The sequence below is a fragment of the Suncus etruscus genome, chromosome X (genome assembly GCF_024139225.1).
Source record: "Suncus etruscus isolate mSunEtr1 chromosome X, mSunEtr1.pri.cur, whole genome shotgun sequence".
Classification (NCBI taxonomy): domain Eukaryota; kingdom Metazoa; phylum Chordata; class Mammalia; order Eulipotyphla; family Soricidae; genus Suncus; species Suncus etruscus.
The window spans coordinates 125828949-125842394 of NC_064868.1; the positions used below are offsets into that span (position 1 = coordinate 125828949).

The 13446-nt window shown below is 39.2% G+C and overlaps 1 protein-coding gene across 1 annotated transcript; it reads right to left on the bottom strand.

Annotated features, from left to right (window-relative positions):
* Positions 1–4754: 4754 nt before the first annotated feature.
* On the bottom strand, positions 4755–9994 carry LOC125999057 (YEATS domain-containing protein 4-like). Its single transcript, XM_049767034.1, has 5 exons — positions 9944–9994; positions 9236–9322; positions 6826–6918; positions 6652–6739; positions 4755–4921 (listed from the first exon to the last, which is right to left on the bottom strand). Exons 1-5 carry the CDS (start codon positions 9992–9994, stop codon positions 4755–4757), a joined length of 486 nt encoding a protein of 161 aa, XP_049622991.1.
* Positions 9995–13446: the final 3452 nt, after the last annotated feature.

A 13446-nucleotide genomic window follows, 5' to 3' on the forward strand; every position in this document is an offset into this window, starting at 1 on the left:
GAGTACTCCCCTCCTGCAATCTTCTTCCTCTGTTTCAGAGAGGCAATAAGGATCAGTGGGTAGGTCAATGTCAAACTGACCCCGAAGAAATGGGTAAGGCATTTATGGGCAAGCAGGACAAGAGTGGAGGGGAAACTGAGAAGAACTTTCATCTTGTGTGTGTGTGTGTGTGTGTGTGTGGTTTATGGGTCACACCTGGCAGTGCTCAGGGGTTATTCCTGGCTCCAGGCTCAGGAATTGCTCCTGGCAGGCACGGGGGACCATATGGGATTCCGGGATTCGAACCGATGACTTCCTGCATGAAAGGCAAATGCCTTACCTCCATGCTATCTCTCCAGTCTGAGCTTTCATCTTTTTTAACTTTTGAAGAAGGGGCAGGTTCACAGCTAGTGATGCTCGGTAGATACTCCTGGCTCTGCACTTAGGAATTACTTCATATATTCAGGGACCATATGAAATGCGGGGAATCAAACACAGGTTGACTGCATGCAAGGTAAATGCCTATGTGCTGTACTATCACTCTGGCCTCCATTTTTTTTTTGATTTTGGATCACACCCGATGAGACTCAGGGGTTACTCCTGTATATTTGTTCAGAAATCACTCCTGACTTGGGAAACCATATGAGGCACAGGGGAATCGAACCGTCGTCCTAATTTAGTGCATGCAAGGCAGATGCCCTACCGTTTACGCCACCGTTCAGGCCCATAGCCTCTATCTTTTTAACTTTTGTGTGTCATAGTTCAAAACCAGTGTCTTACACAGGTAAGGTGCACATTTTATGCGGATTGTCCCTGTCCCCTTCATAATTACTATATTAGTAGTAAAGACAGTAGAAGCCTATCAGCCAGTGCACACACAGCCAATTTTAAGATATTAAGGGCACTGCTAAGAACAGAGTAACCAAAATAACTTCTATGAGATTTCAAATAATCTATTGCTTAAAAGTTCTATTTCTTCTTTTTTTGGGGGGGTTGGGTCAAACCCGGCTCATCTCAGGGGTTCCTCCTGGCTCTACGCTCAGAAATCACTTCTGGCAGGCTCGGGGGACCATGTGGGATGCTGGGATCCGAACCACCGTCATTCTGCATGCAAAGCAAATGTCTTGCCTCCATGCTATCTCTCCAGCCCCATATGGACAACACTTGGCAGTACTCAGGACTTACTCCTGGTTGTGCACTCAGGGATCACGTCTGGTGGGCTCAGGAGACCATGTGGGATGTTGGAGATCAGATCCTGGTAGACCACAACCAAAGTAAATTCCCCATACACTCTACTATCTCTTTAGTCCCACTTGTTACATTTTCTGATGGCAGTAAAATTTGTATCTCAGTGCTTTCATTCATGCCACCTGGTATTCCTATTTGATAGTCTCAAATTACTCTTGTTAAAGAAAGGAGACTTGAGACATACTTAGGTGTGAACAACAGACATTCAAAAATGCTAATGCTTTGAACATGAGACCAATAAGTATAATTTGGGCAGGAAATCTAGAGTTGTAGATTATCAGTCTAAATCACGTTGTAGGTTGATTAAACAACTAGCAGATGTTTAAAACTACTGTAAGGCTAAAGTAGAGTTGGTATTAGTGAATGCATTCTAGAAATGCTTTACAAACAGCTCTGATTTCAGTAAAGGCATGAAGTTGTGCAATCATCAACACTAATTCTAGAACATTTCCTCACCCCTCAAGGAAATTATCCCCCAGCAACAACACATCAACCAAGTTTTTGTGCACTTGCCTGTTCTGAAGATTTCTCCCAAATGGAATTCTGTAATCTGTGGCTTTTGCGTCTGATTTCTTTCACTCAGCACATTTTCAAGCTTCAATCTTTCAAGTCGAATCTGATTGATATTCTATTCTTCTGGCATAATGATATTTCACTGGATGGCTATACTATTTATTCATTTACTGGTTAATGAGCATTTGAGTTTGTTTCCTTTTTGGTTGTCAAAGCATAATTTTGCCACAAGCTTTCATGGACATTTTTTGTGTGAACATGTTTTCTTTGGAGGAAATATACCTGGAAGTAGAATTACTGAGTAATAAGGTAAATGCATAGCTTACTGTTAGTTTTCAAATTCATCACACCACATTAGATTCCCAGCAAATTATGGTGGGTCTGATTCCTCAGCATCCTTTTCAATTCGTTTAAAATTACCCTAATAAGGGGCCAGTGCAATAGCACAGGTTAGGGCATTTGTTTGTACACGGCCAACCGAGGTTCGATCCTTGGCATCCTGTATGGACCCTAACCCTGCCAGGAGTAATTTCTGAGTGTTGAGCCAGGAGGAACCCCTGAGCGCTCGTGGGTTGGCCCAAAAACAAAACAAAAAAATCATCCTAATGAGAGGCCAGAGAAATAGTACAGTGAATACACTTTCCCTGCATGTGGCATACCCATATTTGATCCCCAATACCCTAGATGTTTCCCTGAGCACAGTAGGAATAATTTTGGAGCACAAATTCAGGAGTAGCCTTGAGAAGCACTGGTGGTTCCATGTGAAAATCTCATTTTAGCTCTCATTTGCATTTTATTTCTGAGGTGGAACACCTTGTGTTTTTTTTTTTTTGGTCATCTGGATTTTTTAATTTGGAAAATGTCTATTCAATACTTTGATCTTTAAAAATTGGTGAGATATGAATGGGGGGATCCAAGGGTAAAGATTAAAGATAGGAGTCAGGGAGACAGTCCATTGGGTAAGGGCCCTTGCCATGCATGTAGCTAACCCAGGTTCCACCTCAGCATCCCATATGGAATACCAATGGGTGTGGCCCCCCACATAAAAAAGATGAAAGACAACACAGAAATAAGACCTGACAGAAGCAAACCGGTTTCATATTATATCTGAAACCTTGTACTGATCCATCTATAATGTCCAACTTAATTCCATGAACTTTGAGTCCATGAGCCAAAGCATTTAAGGATTTGAGGGTGTCATCTGGAGGATGATTCTACTCAGTACTCACAACTGGACGTATCTCTCATTCGATTTACTTATATACCTCTTAAGCCCCACTCTGAGCTGTGGGCATTGGGATAAGAGTCAGGGAAAGCTCCCTGAGGCCTGAACAACTAGAATGGCCACTCCCCACTCCCGAGGGCCTCCTGTCAGAAACTTCAGACTGCAGAGGTGTAGTTCCAGTACACTGATAAGTGCCATGATGGAAAAAATAAAGCAACAGAGGAACCAGATCTACTGGGAAGAGAGACAGCAAATAGCTTCAAGGGCCTAGTTATGACTCAATAGAGAAGAATTTCTGCACTATGCATAGGCAATGTTGCCATTTTGGGTGCTGTGTAATTTATGTTAATGCACATGCTTCCAAGATGCCTTTTTGGAGGGATTCCTGTCCCTAGGTTGCCAAGATGGGTCAACCACCATCGCATTTATAATTAACTGTTATTTCATTTTGGGTTTGGGCCACACTGGGGATGCTCAAGGGTTATTTACTCCTGGCTCTGCACTCATGCACTACTAGTCATGGTTGGGGCCCACATGGGATGCTGCTAATTGGACACTGGTTGACAGTGTGCAAAGCAAGTGACTTACCTGCTGTGCTACTGTCCAGGCCCTCAAATTAAGTATTACAAGGGCCAGGGAGGCAGCTCCTCCAAGGGTGCTGGGAATAGCCCATTCATAGTTGAGTGTAGCCCCAAAGCAGAGCTACGGGATGGAGAGACAGTGTTATAAAATTTGCAGTACTTGTTTTCAGACCTGGTTCAATACCCAGCATCACATATGGTGCCCTGAGCACTGCTAGGAATGACCCCTGAGCACAGAGCAAGGAGTCGTCCCTTAGTATACCAATATACAGTTGGTATATTCCAAAAACAAACAGCAAAACCAATACATTGGGGAATTGTGTAATCTAAGCAAGAAAGCCTATGGAGGAAAAAGTAAAGATCTTAGCAGTGATATATGAAGCTTCTGTATGTTTCCATTATGTATCTTGTGAATATGAGTAATTAAATATTTTTCAGAAAAAAAGAATAATACTTTTCCAGTTAGGCAAAACAATAATATAATTGCTGCCATCAAAGTGTTTCTATGTGCTAAAATGACTGCTAATAAGAGACATAGTCATGGACCAGAACAATAGCACAGTGGGTAGGGTGCTTGTCTTGCATGCAGGTGTCCTAGGTTTGATCCCTGGCATCCCATATGGTACCCTGCAAGGTATGGCCCATAAACACCAAAAGAGAAGTGGTCACAATACTATGATGACCATTAACTGTAATTCAAGAACTCTGCAAGTGCTTCCAAAAGGAAGAAAAACAACAAGCACTGGATCAGAAACCACAAATCACCTTTATTGAGGACTTCAGATAAAAAGATGTCCGGATTAGACAAGAACTTAATAAAGTAAAGATACACTAATTTTACTACTAATTCTAACTACAAGGGTAGTCTACAAAATCTGTACAAGTCAGACTTTATTGTGAAATTCTGATGCCTATCACAAAATAAGCAATAGGTATAAGGCAATACAAAATTTGAAACTGTGGTTAGCATCAGGGAATTAGCTAGCAATGAGTCGAGAAGTACCTTACGGCTTTCATTTATTATACACACATATTGCTTGAAAGAGTACTAAACATTACAAACAGTTGGACCCTACTGTTGAAAAATCGATGATCAACAACTAAATATGCAGTTTTTCTAAGTAGAATTATACTCCTTAAAGTCCATTTCTCCTTTAAAATTGACTTTATTTTCATTCATCTGACAATGAAGTTCTCTTCACAGTTGTTTATATCTCATTTAGATGATCATCTTCCAGTTGTCTAATTTCATTTTTTAAACACTTTATAGTTTCCATGTTTGCTTTTAATATCTTCGTAAGTCCTGCAATTTCAAGGCTTGTCCTTTTTTGGGCCGCTTCTAATTTTTTTCTGGCTTTCACTTCACGTTCTGCAACTAAGGAAAATACTTTTTTTTAATATAAATTTTTATTTTGATCATAGTGGCTTACATATTGTTGACAATAATATTTTAGGTACATATTTACATAAAATCAGGGGGGATTCCCATCGCCAAATTGTCATCCCTACGCCTCTGTTTCTATCCTACCTCCCTTTTCCTTTTCCCTCACCCCAGGGCGGCTAGAATATGTGGTCCCCTCTGTATCTAACCCACTACTTAGTAGTCTTGCACCTGTTTGGTCTTGATGCCTCCCTTATTTCCCCCTCTAACTGGAGTCAGGACTAGCTAGTTCAAGTTGCGTGGTTTTGTTTGAAGGAGAAAAAAGTAATAAACTGGGGTAAGAGTCTAATACCCCGAAAATGGTCGGAGTCCTTCTAAAGGCTCTCATCATCAATCTGGGAGATGGAGAAAAAGTAGGTGAAACACTCCACTAGTACCAAAAGAAGTGTCAAATATCCAGTGAGGGCTCCAGCTATATCGATAAGCACCACACAGAGCAGACAAAACAAACAAACAAACAAGTAGAAAAAACAAAACAAAACAAAAAAAGACAAACAAAAATCACGCCATGGACTTGAATTAAGAAACATGGCATAGCACATAACGAAAGAGAAGAAAGGAAGAGAAAAAAAAATAAGTATAATTGGGGACTACACTTTCAATAATCACACCCAAACAGAGAAATCGACCAAAATAGATTGGTAAATCAAAAATAATAATAACAATAATAAATAAAGGTAATATATATATTTATATCAAAAAAATAACCAAGGTTTTGTGCTTTTTGTATTTTTGTTTTTTCCCTCCTGCACTGGCACAGTAAATATTGGGGTCATTCGAAAAAGAATTCACTTGGCCTAAGAGATATGGGATTTCTCCGTCCTTGGAGCATACTGTCATGGGATCAACTCTAGACATTGCTCAGGATCCTTTACTTTCCCGGTGGTGTTTTTTTTTTTTTCTTCTTTCTTTTTTTTTTTCCTTTGGTGTGTGGAAGACTTCTGCTCTGTGTTTAGAGGTCTCAGTATCTGTACAGATCCTGAGGTGGGACTTATGATGAAGTCAGTCTTTGTGGTTCTAGAGGTTCTGTTACCTCAGTGTCATTTTAATCCATCTTCTGTGGTTGATGATCTTGGTCTTTGCACTGAGCCTAGGGTGGCACCTAGGATAGCGTCTTTCTTTGTGCTCCCAAAAGCCCCATTCCGTTACAATTGTCTCTGCCGGATCTTTGGGGCTGGGGATCATGATTCTTGTGCAGGTCATAGTTCAAGCCCTAAACTAGGGCTTTTTTATTGGTCCCAAGATGTATACAGTCTGGTCGTGGTTCTTGCAGCCAGTCATCTGCAAGTTTTTGGACTTACCAAAGGGTGCCAAGACTTCATTACAAAACTTTTAACAAAGAGCAGAAAACAGAAAGTGACTGAAAAAGGTTAATAACTAAGATGAACAAAAAGCTATATTTAAATATAATAGAGGGATAAAAGACAAAAGTATGTTAGAGAATTTGAGAGGCCTGTTATCTTTTATCTTTCTGAAATGAGGTCTAATTTGAAAACAATTTCAAATGTCCTTTTTCAAATTCTAATATATACATATTGATTTTTAAACTAAAAGATCTACTTCAATAATTATTGAATATCTTAGTCATCACTAAACATACTTTTCTTACTCTACTACATCATAAAGTATTTTTTCAGTAGAAATTAAGAATTCATGGCACTTACAGTCTGTTTCATGCTTATAGGTGCCTAATGTTAGCAGACAAGATGTTGTTAATAACTCTTGCATCAATGCTGTAGGATCTTGAAATATCTAATTGGAAAAAATTAAAAAAAAGTCCAATGACTTCAGAGTTCTACAACTGAAAAGACAATCAAATTCTGATGGTATCTACTTACCATTTCATCATAGAACTCAGAAACCACCTTCTGTTCCCCTAGCATTGCATTGGTATCTGATGGAAATAGCTTCAGTAAATGATACAGGGTTACCTGTGAAGTAAAAATAGAAGGGATATTGGTGCTCTGGCAAACACAATTGTGACCAATTTCCCAAACCCTGTACTTTAGTTTCATTGAGGCACAGCAGCCCACAGCCAAACCCAACAGGAGTAGCACAGTTAGGTTTGGCACTAAAAACAAAACAACTGAATAGTGGCATATCACAGAGTTTGTAGACTCAATTTATTAATAGAAAACAAATGGAAATGGTAATTTTAAATGTTTTTTCTGCTATAATAAGATTTCTTGGTCTTTTTCCATAGAAAATCTCAAACTATGTTTTTGTATTGATTTTACAAAAGGTACATCACTTAATAATGGACAAATTTATTAATTTAAGTCAAGAAATATCATGCCATATTGCTTTCCATAAAGGTTGAACTAGACGGCATTAATAACTTTCAGACACAAAAGAGAAAAGAGCTGGAAGTTACAGCTCACCTCATGAAGCTCACCACAAACAGGGAGGAGTTTAGTTAGAGAAATAACTACGTTTTGAACTATCCTAATAATGAGAATGTACTAGAGAAATAGAAAGCCTGTCTAGAGTACAGGCTGGGGTTGGGTGGGGAGGAGTGAGATTTGGGACATTGTTGATGGGAATGTTGCACTGGTGATGGGTGGTGTTCTTTACATGACTGAAACCCAAACACAATCATGTTATTCGGTCTTTAAATCAACAGTTAAGTCACAAACAACAGTGGGGTCCACTAAACTACATTATTTGCTTCTAGGAATGCTTCTATTCTCATTAAATCCATACACATTTTAATTGGGATCATGCCATATCTTAATAATAATGTCTTAATTGTTTCCATCTCATCATTTATTGTGAAATATTTATGAAGCAAAATGTCACTAACATCTCTAAAGACTCCTTTTGGAATACTTTCACTTTTCCCCTACACTAAAAGTCACTACCAACATAGGGGTTTCATAGATTCTGTTGGCAAATATTAGACTCTGCCTGTGTAGTGGAGAGCAGAAAAGATGACTGCTTTAGTGTAAACTATATTATGTATACATTAGATAAAATGCCATGGAAGGAGCCTGTGCAATCTTTGCAGATTGAACAATTAGAACAAGAGAAACTGATCCTTAAACTAAGACCAAAGGAAACCTTAGGAATGAATGAGGCTTAAGAGTGTTCCTCTGGAAAAGGGAGACTAACTTAGTATTAGTCAAATGTCGATCATTTGAAATGAGACAAAATACAGTTGTAGATATGGGAAGGGAAAAGGTTTTGGAAAGAAAATAAAAAATGGTAGTTTCAACTTGTATCATGAGAAAATGCATAATTATTGATGATGTCTTAAAAAAGGAATTAGACAAAATGGACAGGGATTAAGGCATGCAGACTTAACACTTGATGCAGCTATTCCTGATTCAATTCATGGGACCACATCCATGATCCTCCTGGAACCACATAGTACCCCAAGCAACTGGGAACGATCCGCAAGCACAGAGCCAGGGTAGCCACGAGCACCACCAGGAATGAGCTCCAGAAATAAAGTTTTAAATGGAAAACAAACTCAAGTGAATTATTCTGTCCTACAATTTACCCAGAATGTAATTTATCTAGCCTTAAATAACTTTTAGTAAACCTAGAATTGTGTATCCATGACCAAACACTCTCAATTTTATTACACACCATGAAACCTCATTAGCAGGGTTTCTCTAAAACCTTTCTACTCACTGACAAGTACTCTTTTGGTATAATCACTTAACTTTGTATCTTTTTTTTTTACTTACCATGTTTCTAATTATCTTTCATTGAGCTTTAGCATATATTTTTGTATCCTTTTATTGTCTAGTAATATTGCACTATATAGATACTCATATGTAAGTTTTGGTGTGGATTTTGGAAAGTTCTAAGTACAGAATAGGTTACACATTTTGGGGAGGTGGGGCACACCAGGAAGTGCTCAGGGGTTCCTCCTGGCTCTGCATTTAGATATCGCTCCTGGCTGACTCAGGGGTCATGATGGATACCGGGATTCAAACCACCTTTCATGTCAGATCGTCTGCATGCAATACAAACAGATACCACTGTATTATCGCTCCGACCCACTCTTTCAGGAAGTACCTTTTGAATATATATATATATATACATATATATATATATATATATATATATATATATATATAATTTAGGCTGAATTCAGGTTCTGGAATTGAGCATCAAATGAAAAAAAACAGCAAAATTATAAAAGTATTTATAAGTTCAGAAATACTATTGCAAAATACAATTTAACTTTATGTAATCCAACTGTAGATGAAGATGATCATAGAAGAAACAAGTGCCTACCTCATTTATATATGGTTTCACATACACCGTCCACTGGTGGGTATGCCCGTCCTCTTTTCTTTCCTTTCCAAAATAGCAAGCAACGTCCTACCTGCTGTGCTATTGCTCCAGACACAATTGATTTTTATGGTACTGACTTCTCAAGCATCATACAAATAGTAGGGCAATTGGCTAGAAAATTTGGGGTAGACTAGAGGTAAGATTTTTTGTTTTCTTACATGTGTTTGGTTTTGTTATTTTCTTTGGAGCATCATCAAGAAATGCCTGGCTCTGGTTTACCTAGTAGAGTTCAGGGAAAAATATGCAGTTCCGGAAATTAAAATGGGCTTCGATGCATGCAAGAGATGCACGCACCCCTTTACCATGTCTCCATTCCTTGCAACTGTTTTCTTTCTTTAGTACAGAAAACTTGCAACTAATCAGTAAAACCACAATTTCAAAAATAGTAACACCAAGAAAGGAGCTTTTAAAAATGGATTAAAGACCACATTATCACCAGGAATCTCCCTGAGCACAGAGCAGGTATGTCCTGAGAACAACTCTGTGTGGTCCCCCGACCAAAAATTAATGTAAATAAAAATGAACACTACACTGTGTGAAGTCATCAGTGTGAAATCAGAGGGAGGCTCCTGGCCCCTGACAACAATTAGAGGATCTGGGGGTCGAGTCCGGTCCTGCTGGACTCTAGCTGCCTGCTCGGGCACTGACCTTCATTCTCCCGCCAGAGTCAGGCCCGAACCCGGCCATTTTCTGGAACATACTGCCTGACGAAGAAGCCATGGCGCCTCCACAGAAAGACTCGGGGGGGGGGGGGCCTTCACACACACAGCGTTGTCCACGCAGCCTCCTCGGAGGATTCCAGAAGCTGGAAGTGCAGGCGTTGAGGAGGTGGGGGGACACGCGAGGACCTTGGACTGTCCCGGGTGTCTAATCAGACGACGTCTATCTAATCAGACGAAGTCTATCCGGGTATTAGGCCCAGCGAGTTACTGAGGAAAAGGCGCCAAAGCACAGTGCATGTCTAATCAGACGACGTCTATCCGGGTATTAGGCCGAGCTAGTTGCTGAGGAAAAGGCACCAAAGCACAGTGCACGTCTAATCAGACAATGTCTATCCGGGTATTAGGCCGAGCGAGTTGCTGAGGAAAAGGCGCCAAAGCACAGTGCACAGGAGCGAGGGGAGCACGAGGGCGCACTCTGCACTTCCGGGACTGTGATTGCTGTCACTGAATTCAAGGAGACATTAGTTGTATCTTAATTCATGTAACTTACTTCCTTACAAGGAGAGGACGTCGAGGTGGCCACAAACCCAAGAGGGGGTCCTGGGAAAGGACCTTCCTGCTCAGCTCGCAAAGGAGCCCTGAGGACCCCGTAAGCCAGTCTTCCAAATTCCAGACTTTGAGATGATCTATCTCTGGTATGTAGGGAACCTGTGAACACTGGTGAAGAGAAGCTGGCAATACTGGTGGATTGGTGCTGAAACCATTGTATGTCTAAAACTTAACTACAAAGAACATAGTAGATTACAGTTTTAACTTATAAAGAAAGAAAAACATAACACTAAAAGCTCCTTAGTGTTAACCCTAACCATAAACACAGGATCCCCTACTGCTAATTCTATCACTAAACTGACCCTGACCCAAGAATGAGTATAAACCTGTCAACTAGTCATATAAGTTTGGCTAAACTTTAACAATTTCCCCAGTATTTCGCTTGCCTTTTTTTCTCTGAACACAGCAATACCTAAGTTTAGGTCTCCTTCTAGGTGAAATATAAGACATCTGCCCCTGAATAAAGACCCCCTGACTGTATACTTGGTGCATAAATGTTGATCAATATGAATACGTCTTGCTTTAATGTTTCCCTGATCAGTAAGTAGTGTCCATCTTTGTCTCAGAGTACTGTGTTTAGGTTGAATGCAATTTGTTCTAATATAATTATGGCTGTCCCAGCTTTTTGTTTTTCAATGGCTTGTATAATTGTGTCTATCATTTTACTCTGAGCCTGTGTCTCTCCTGAATTTTTATGTGTTTTCTGCAGGCAGCAGAGGACAGACCTCAGGTCCTTGAGCCTGCCAGGAATGACAATCATGTTTGTAATCAAGGTGTTTAAGTAAAAGTTTGCATATTTTTCTTCTTATATTGGGGGCTTAAACCTGGTGTCTTTTAGGCGTTGCTCCTGGCTCTGCTCTCAAGTCATTCCTGGCAGTGCCCTACCACATTTTTTTCATGAACCTTAGACATTTTTTTCTTCTTTGAGGAAAAATCTGTTTATCGCTTCTCCATTGTTTTTGCAGGGATTGGGTTTTCTTCTCTTATAAAGTTCTATCAGTGATAGTACTATCACTTATAGTAACCCCTTATCAGATGGTTGGTAGTCAAAAATTTCTCCCCATTCAAGGACTGTCTTTATGTTTCTGTTTGTTTGTTTGATTGTTTTTTGGGTCACACCCGGTGTTATTTGGGGATACTCCTGGCTCTGTGCTAAGAAGTCACTTCTGGCAGGCTCGGGGGACCATATGGAATGCCAGGATCTGAATAAGCATAATTCCTGGATCAGCTGTGTGCAAGGCAAACGCCCTTCTGCTGTACTATCTCTCCAGCCCCAGTGGACAGTCATTTTATCCTGGTCATCATTTCCTTTTAAGTGCAGAAGCTTTTTAATTTAATTTAATTTTTAAAATTTAATTCCATTGTTTCTTTGCTTCCACTTGCGTGGTCATGGTATTTCATTCTTAAAGATGCCTTTACTTTCAATGTAATAGAGAGTTCTCACTGTTTCTCTCCATATACTTTATGGATTCAGGCCTAATATCAAGGTCTTTAATCCACTTGATCTAATTTTGTGCATGGTATTAGCAAGAGATCTGAATTCGTTTTTTCTTTGTTGCAAGTACTTGACCAGTTTCTCAACAATACTTGTTAAAGAATTTGTTCAACTGTTTGAGATTGAGAAAAATAAAGCCTCTCATCTCTTTTTCTTAATAGTTGCCTTAATAATGGAAGATTATTGTTCCATATAAATTTTACAAGTGTTTAGTCTATTTATTTGAAAAATATAATGGGCATCCTTATAGGACTGCATTAAATCTGTATAGTCCTTTGGAGAGTATTGCCATTTTGATTATATTAATCCTCCCAATTCATGAGCAAGGGATGTGTTTCCATTTCTTTGTGTCTTTATTTCTTTAAGTAGTGTTTATAGATTATTTTTTAAATAAACACTTCACAAGTCCTTTCTTTACTTTTTTATTTTTGGGCCACACCCGGCACTGATTACTCCTGGCTCTGTGCTCAGAAATTGTTCCTGGCAGGCTTGAGGGACCATATGAATCCTGGGCACTGAACCTGGGTCCATCCCAGATCTGCTTATTGCATGGCAAATGTTCTGCCACTGTGTTATCTCTCCAGGCCATATAGTTTTCTTCGTATAGATCTTTCACCTAATTTTTTGTTTTTAGCCAGATTTGGTAGTGCTGAAGGCTAACTCCTGTATCTGTGCTCAGGGATCACTTCTAGTGGATTCAAGGGACCCTATTGGATGCTAGAGTTCAAACCCAGTTGGACTACATACAAGGTAAGCATATTATCCGCCATACTATAACTCCAACCCAGTTTCATATCTCTTCTATTAAGTTGTTTCCAAGGTACTTGATTTTGTGAGGCATATTGTGTTGGTTTTTTTTTTTACATATCTTTCTTTTCTCTCATTATTTACATATAGGAAGCCATTGAGATTTGCATATGAATTTTGTAGCCTGCTACCTTGCTACACAAATAAATTATTTCTAGGAGGTTTTTCTGGTCGAATCTTTATAATTTTTTAAATACTGTTATCATCTAGTCAAATAGTGAGTTTGACTTTTCCCTTTCCTATCTAGATGTCCATGCTGTCTTTTTCTTGCTTAATTTATTTGGCAAGTACTTCTAATACTATATTGAATAGAGTGGTGAGAGTAGACAATCTTGTCTTGTTCCTTGATCTTAGTGGAAAAGATTTTAGATTTTCTCCATTGAGTATAGTGCTTGGTGTGGGCTTGTGGTAAATGTATGTTGAGGAAAGTTCCTTCAATTCTCATTTTGTTCAGTTTTTATCATGAACGACTGCTGGATGTTATCAAACACTTTCTCTCATTGTATTGATATGATTATGATACTTATCTTTTATTGATATAGTGTATTATGCTGATTGATTTGCATTTATTAAACAAT

Bases quoted from the DNA above. Each gene is read 5' to 3' on its own strand.
- LOC125999057 (XM_049767034.1), bottom strand. From the start codon at position 9,994: ATGTTCCAGAAAATGGCCGGGTTCGGGCCTGACTCTGGCGGGAGAATG. The intron at 6,919-9,235 runs GTAGGCACTTGT...TTTACTTCACAG, and splicing joins TGAAACCATATATAAATGAG to GTAACCCTGTATCATTTACT. The intron at 4,922-6,651 runs GTAAGTGCCATG...TATTTTCCTTAG, and splicing joins CTATAAGCATGAAACAGACT to TTGCAGAACGTGAAGTGAAA.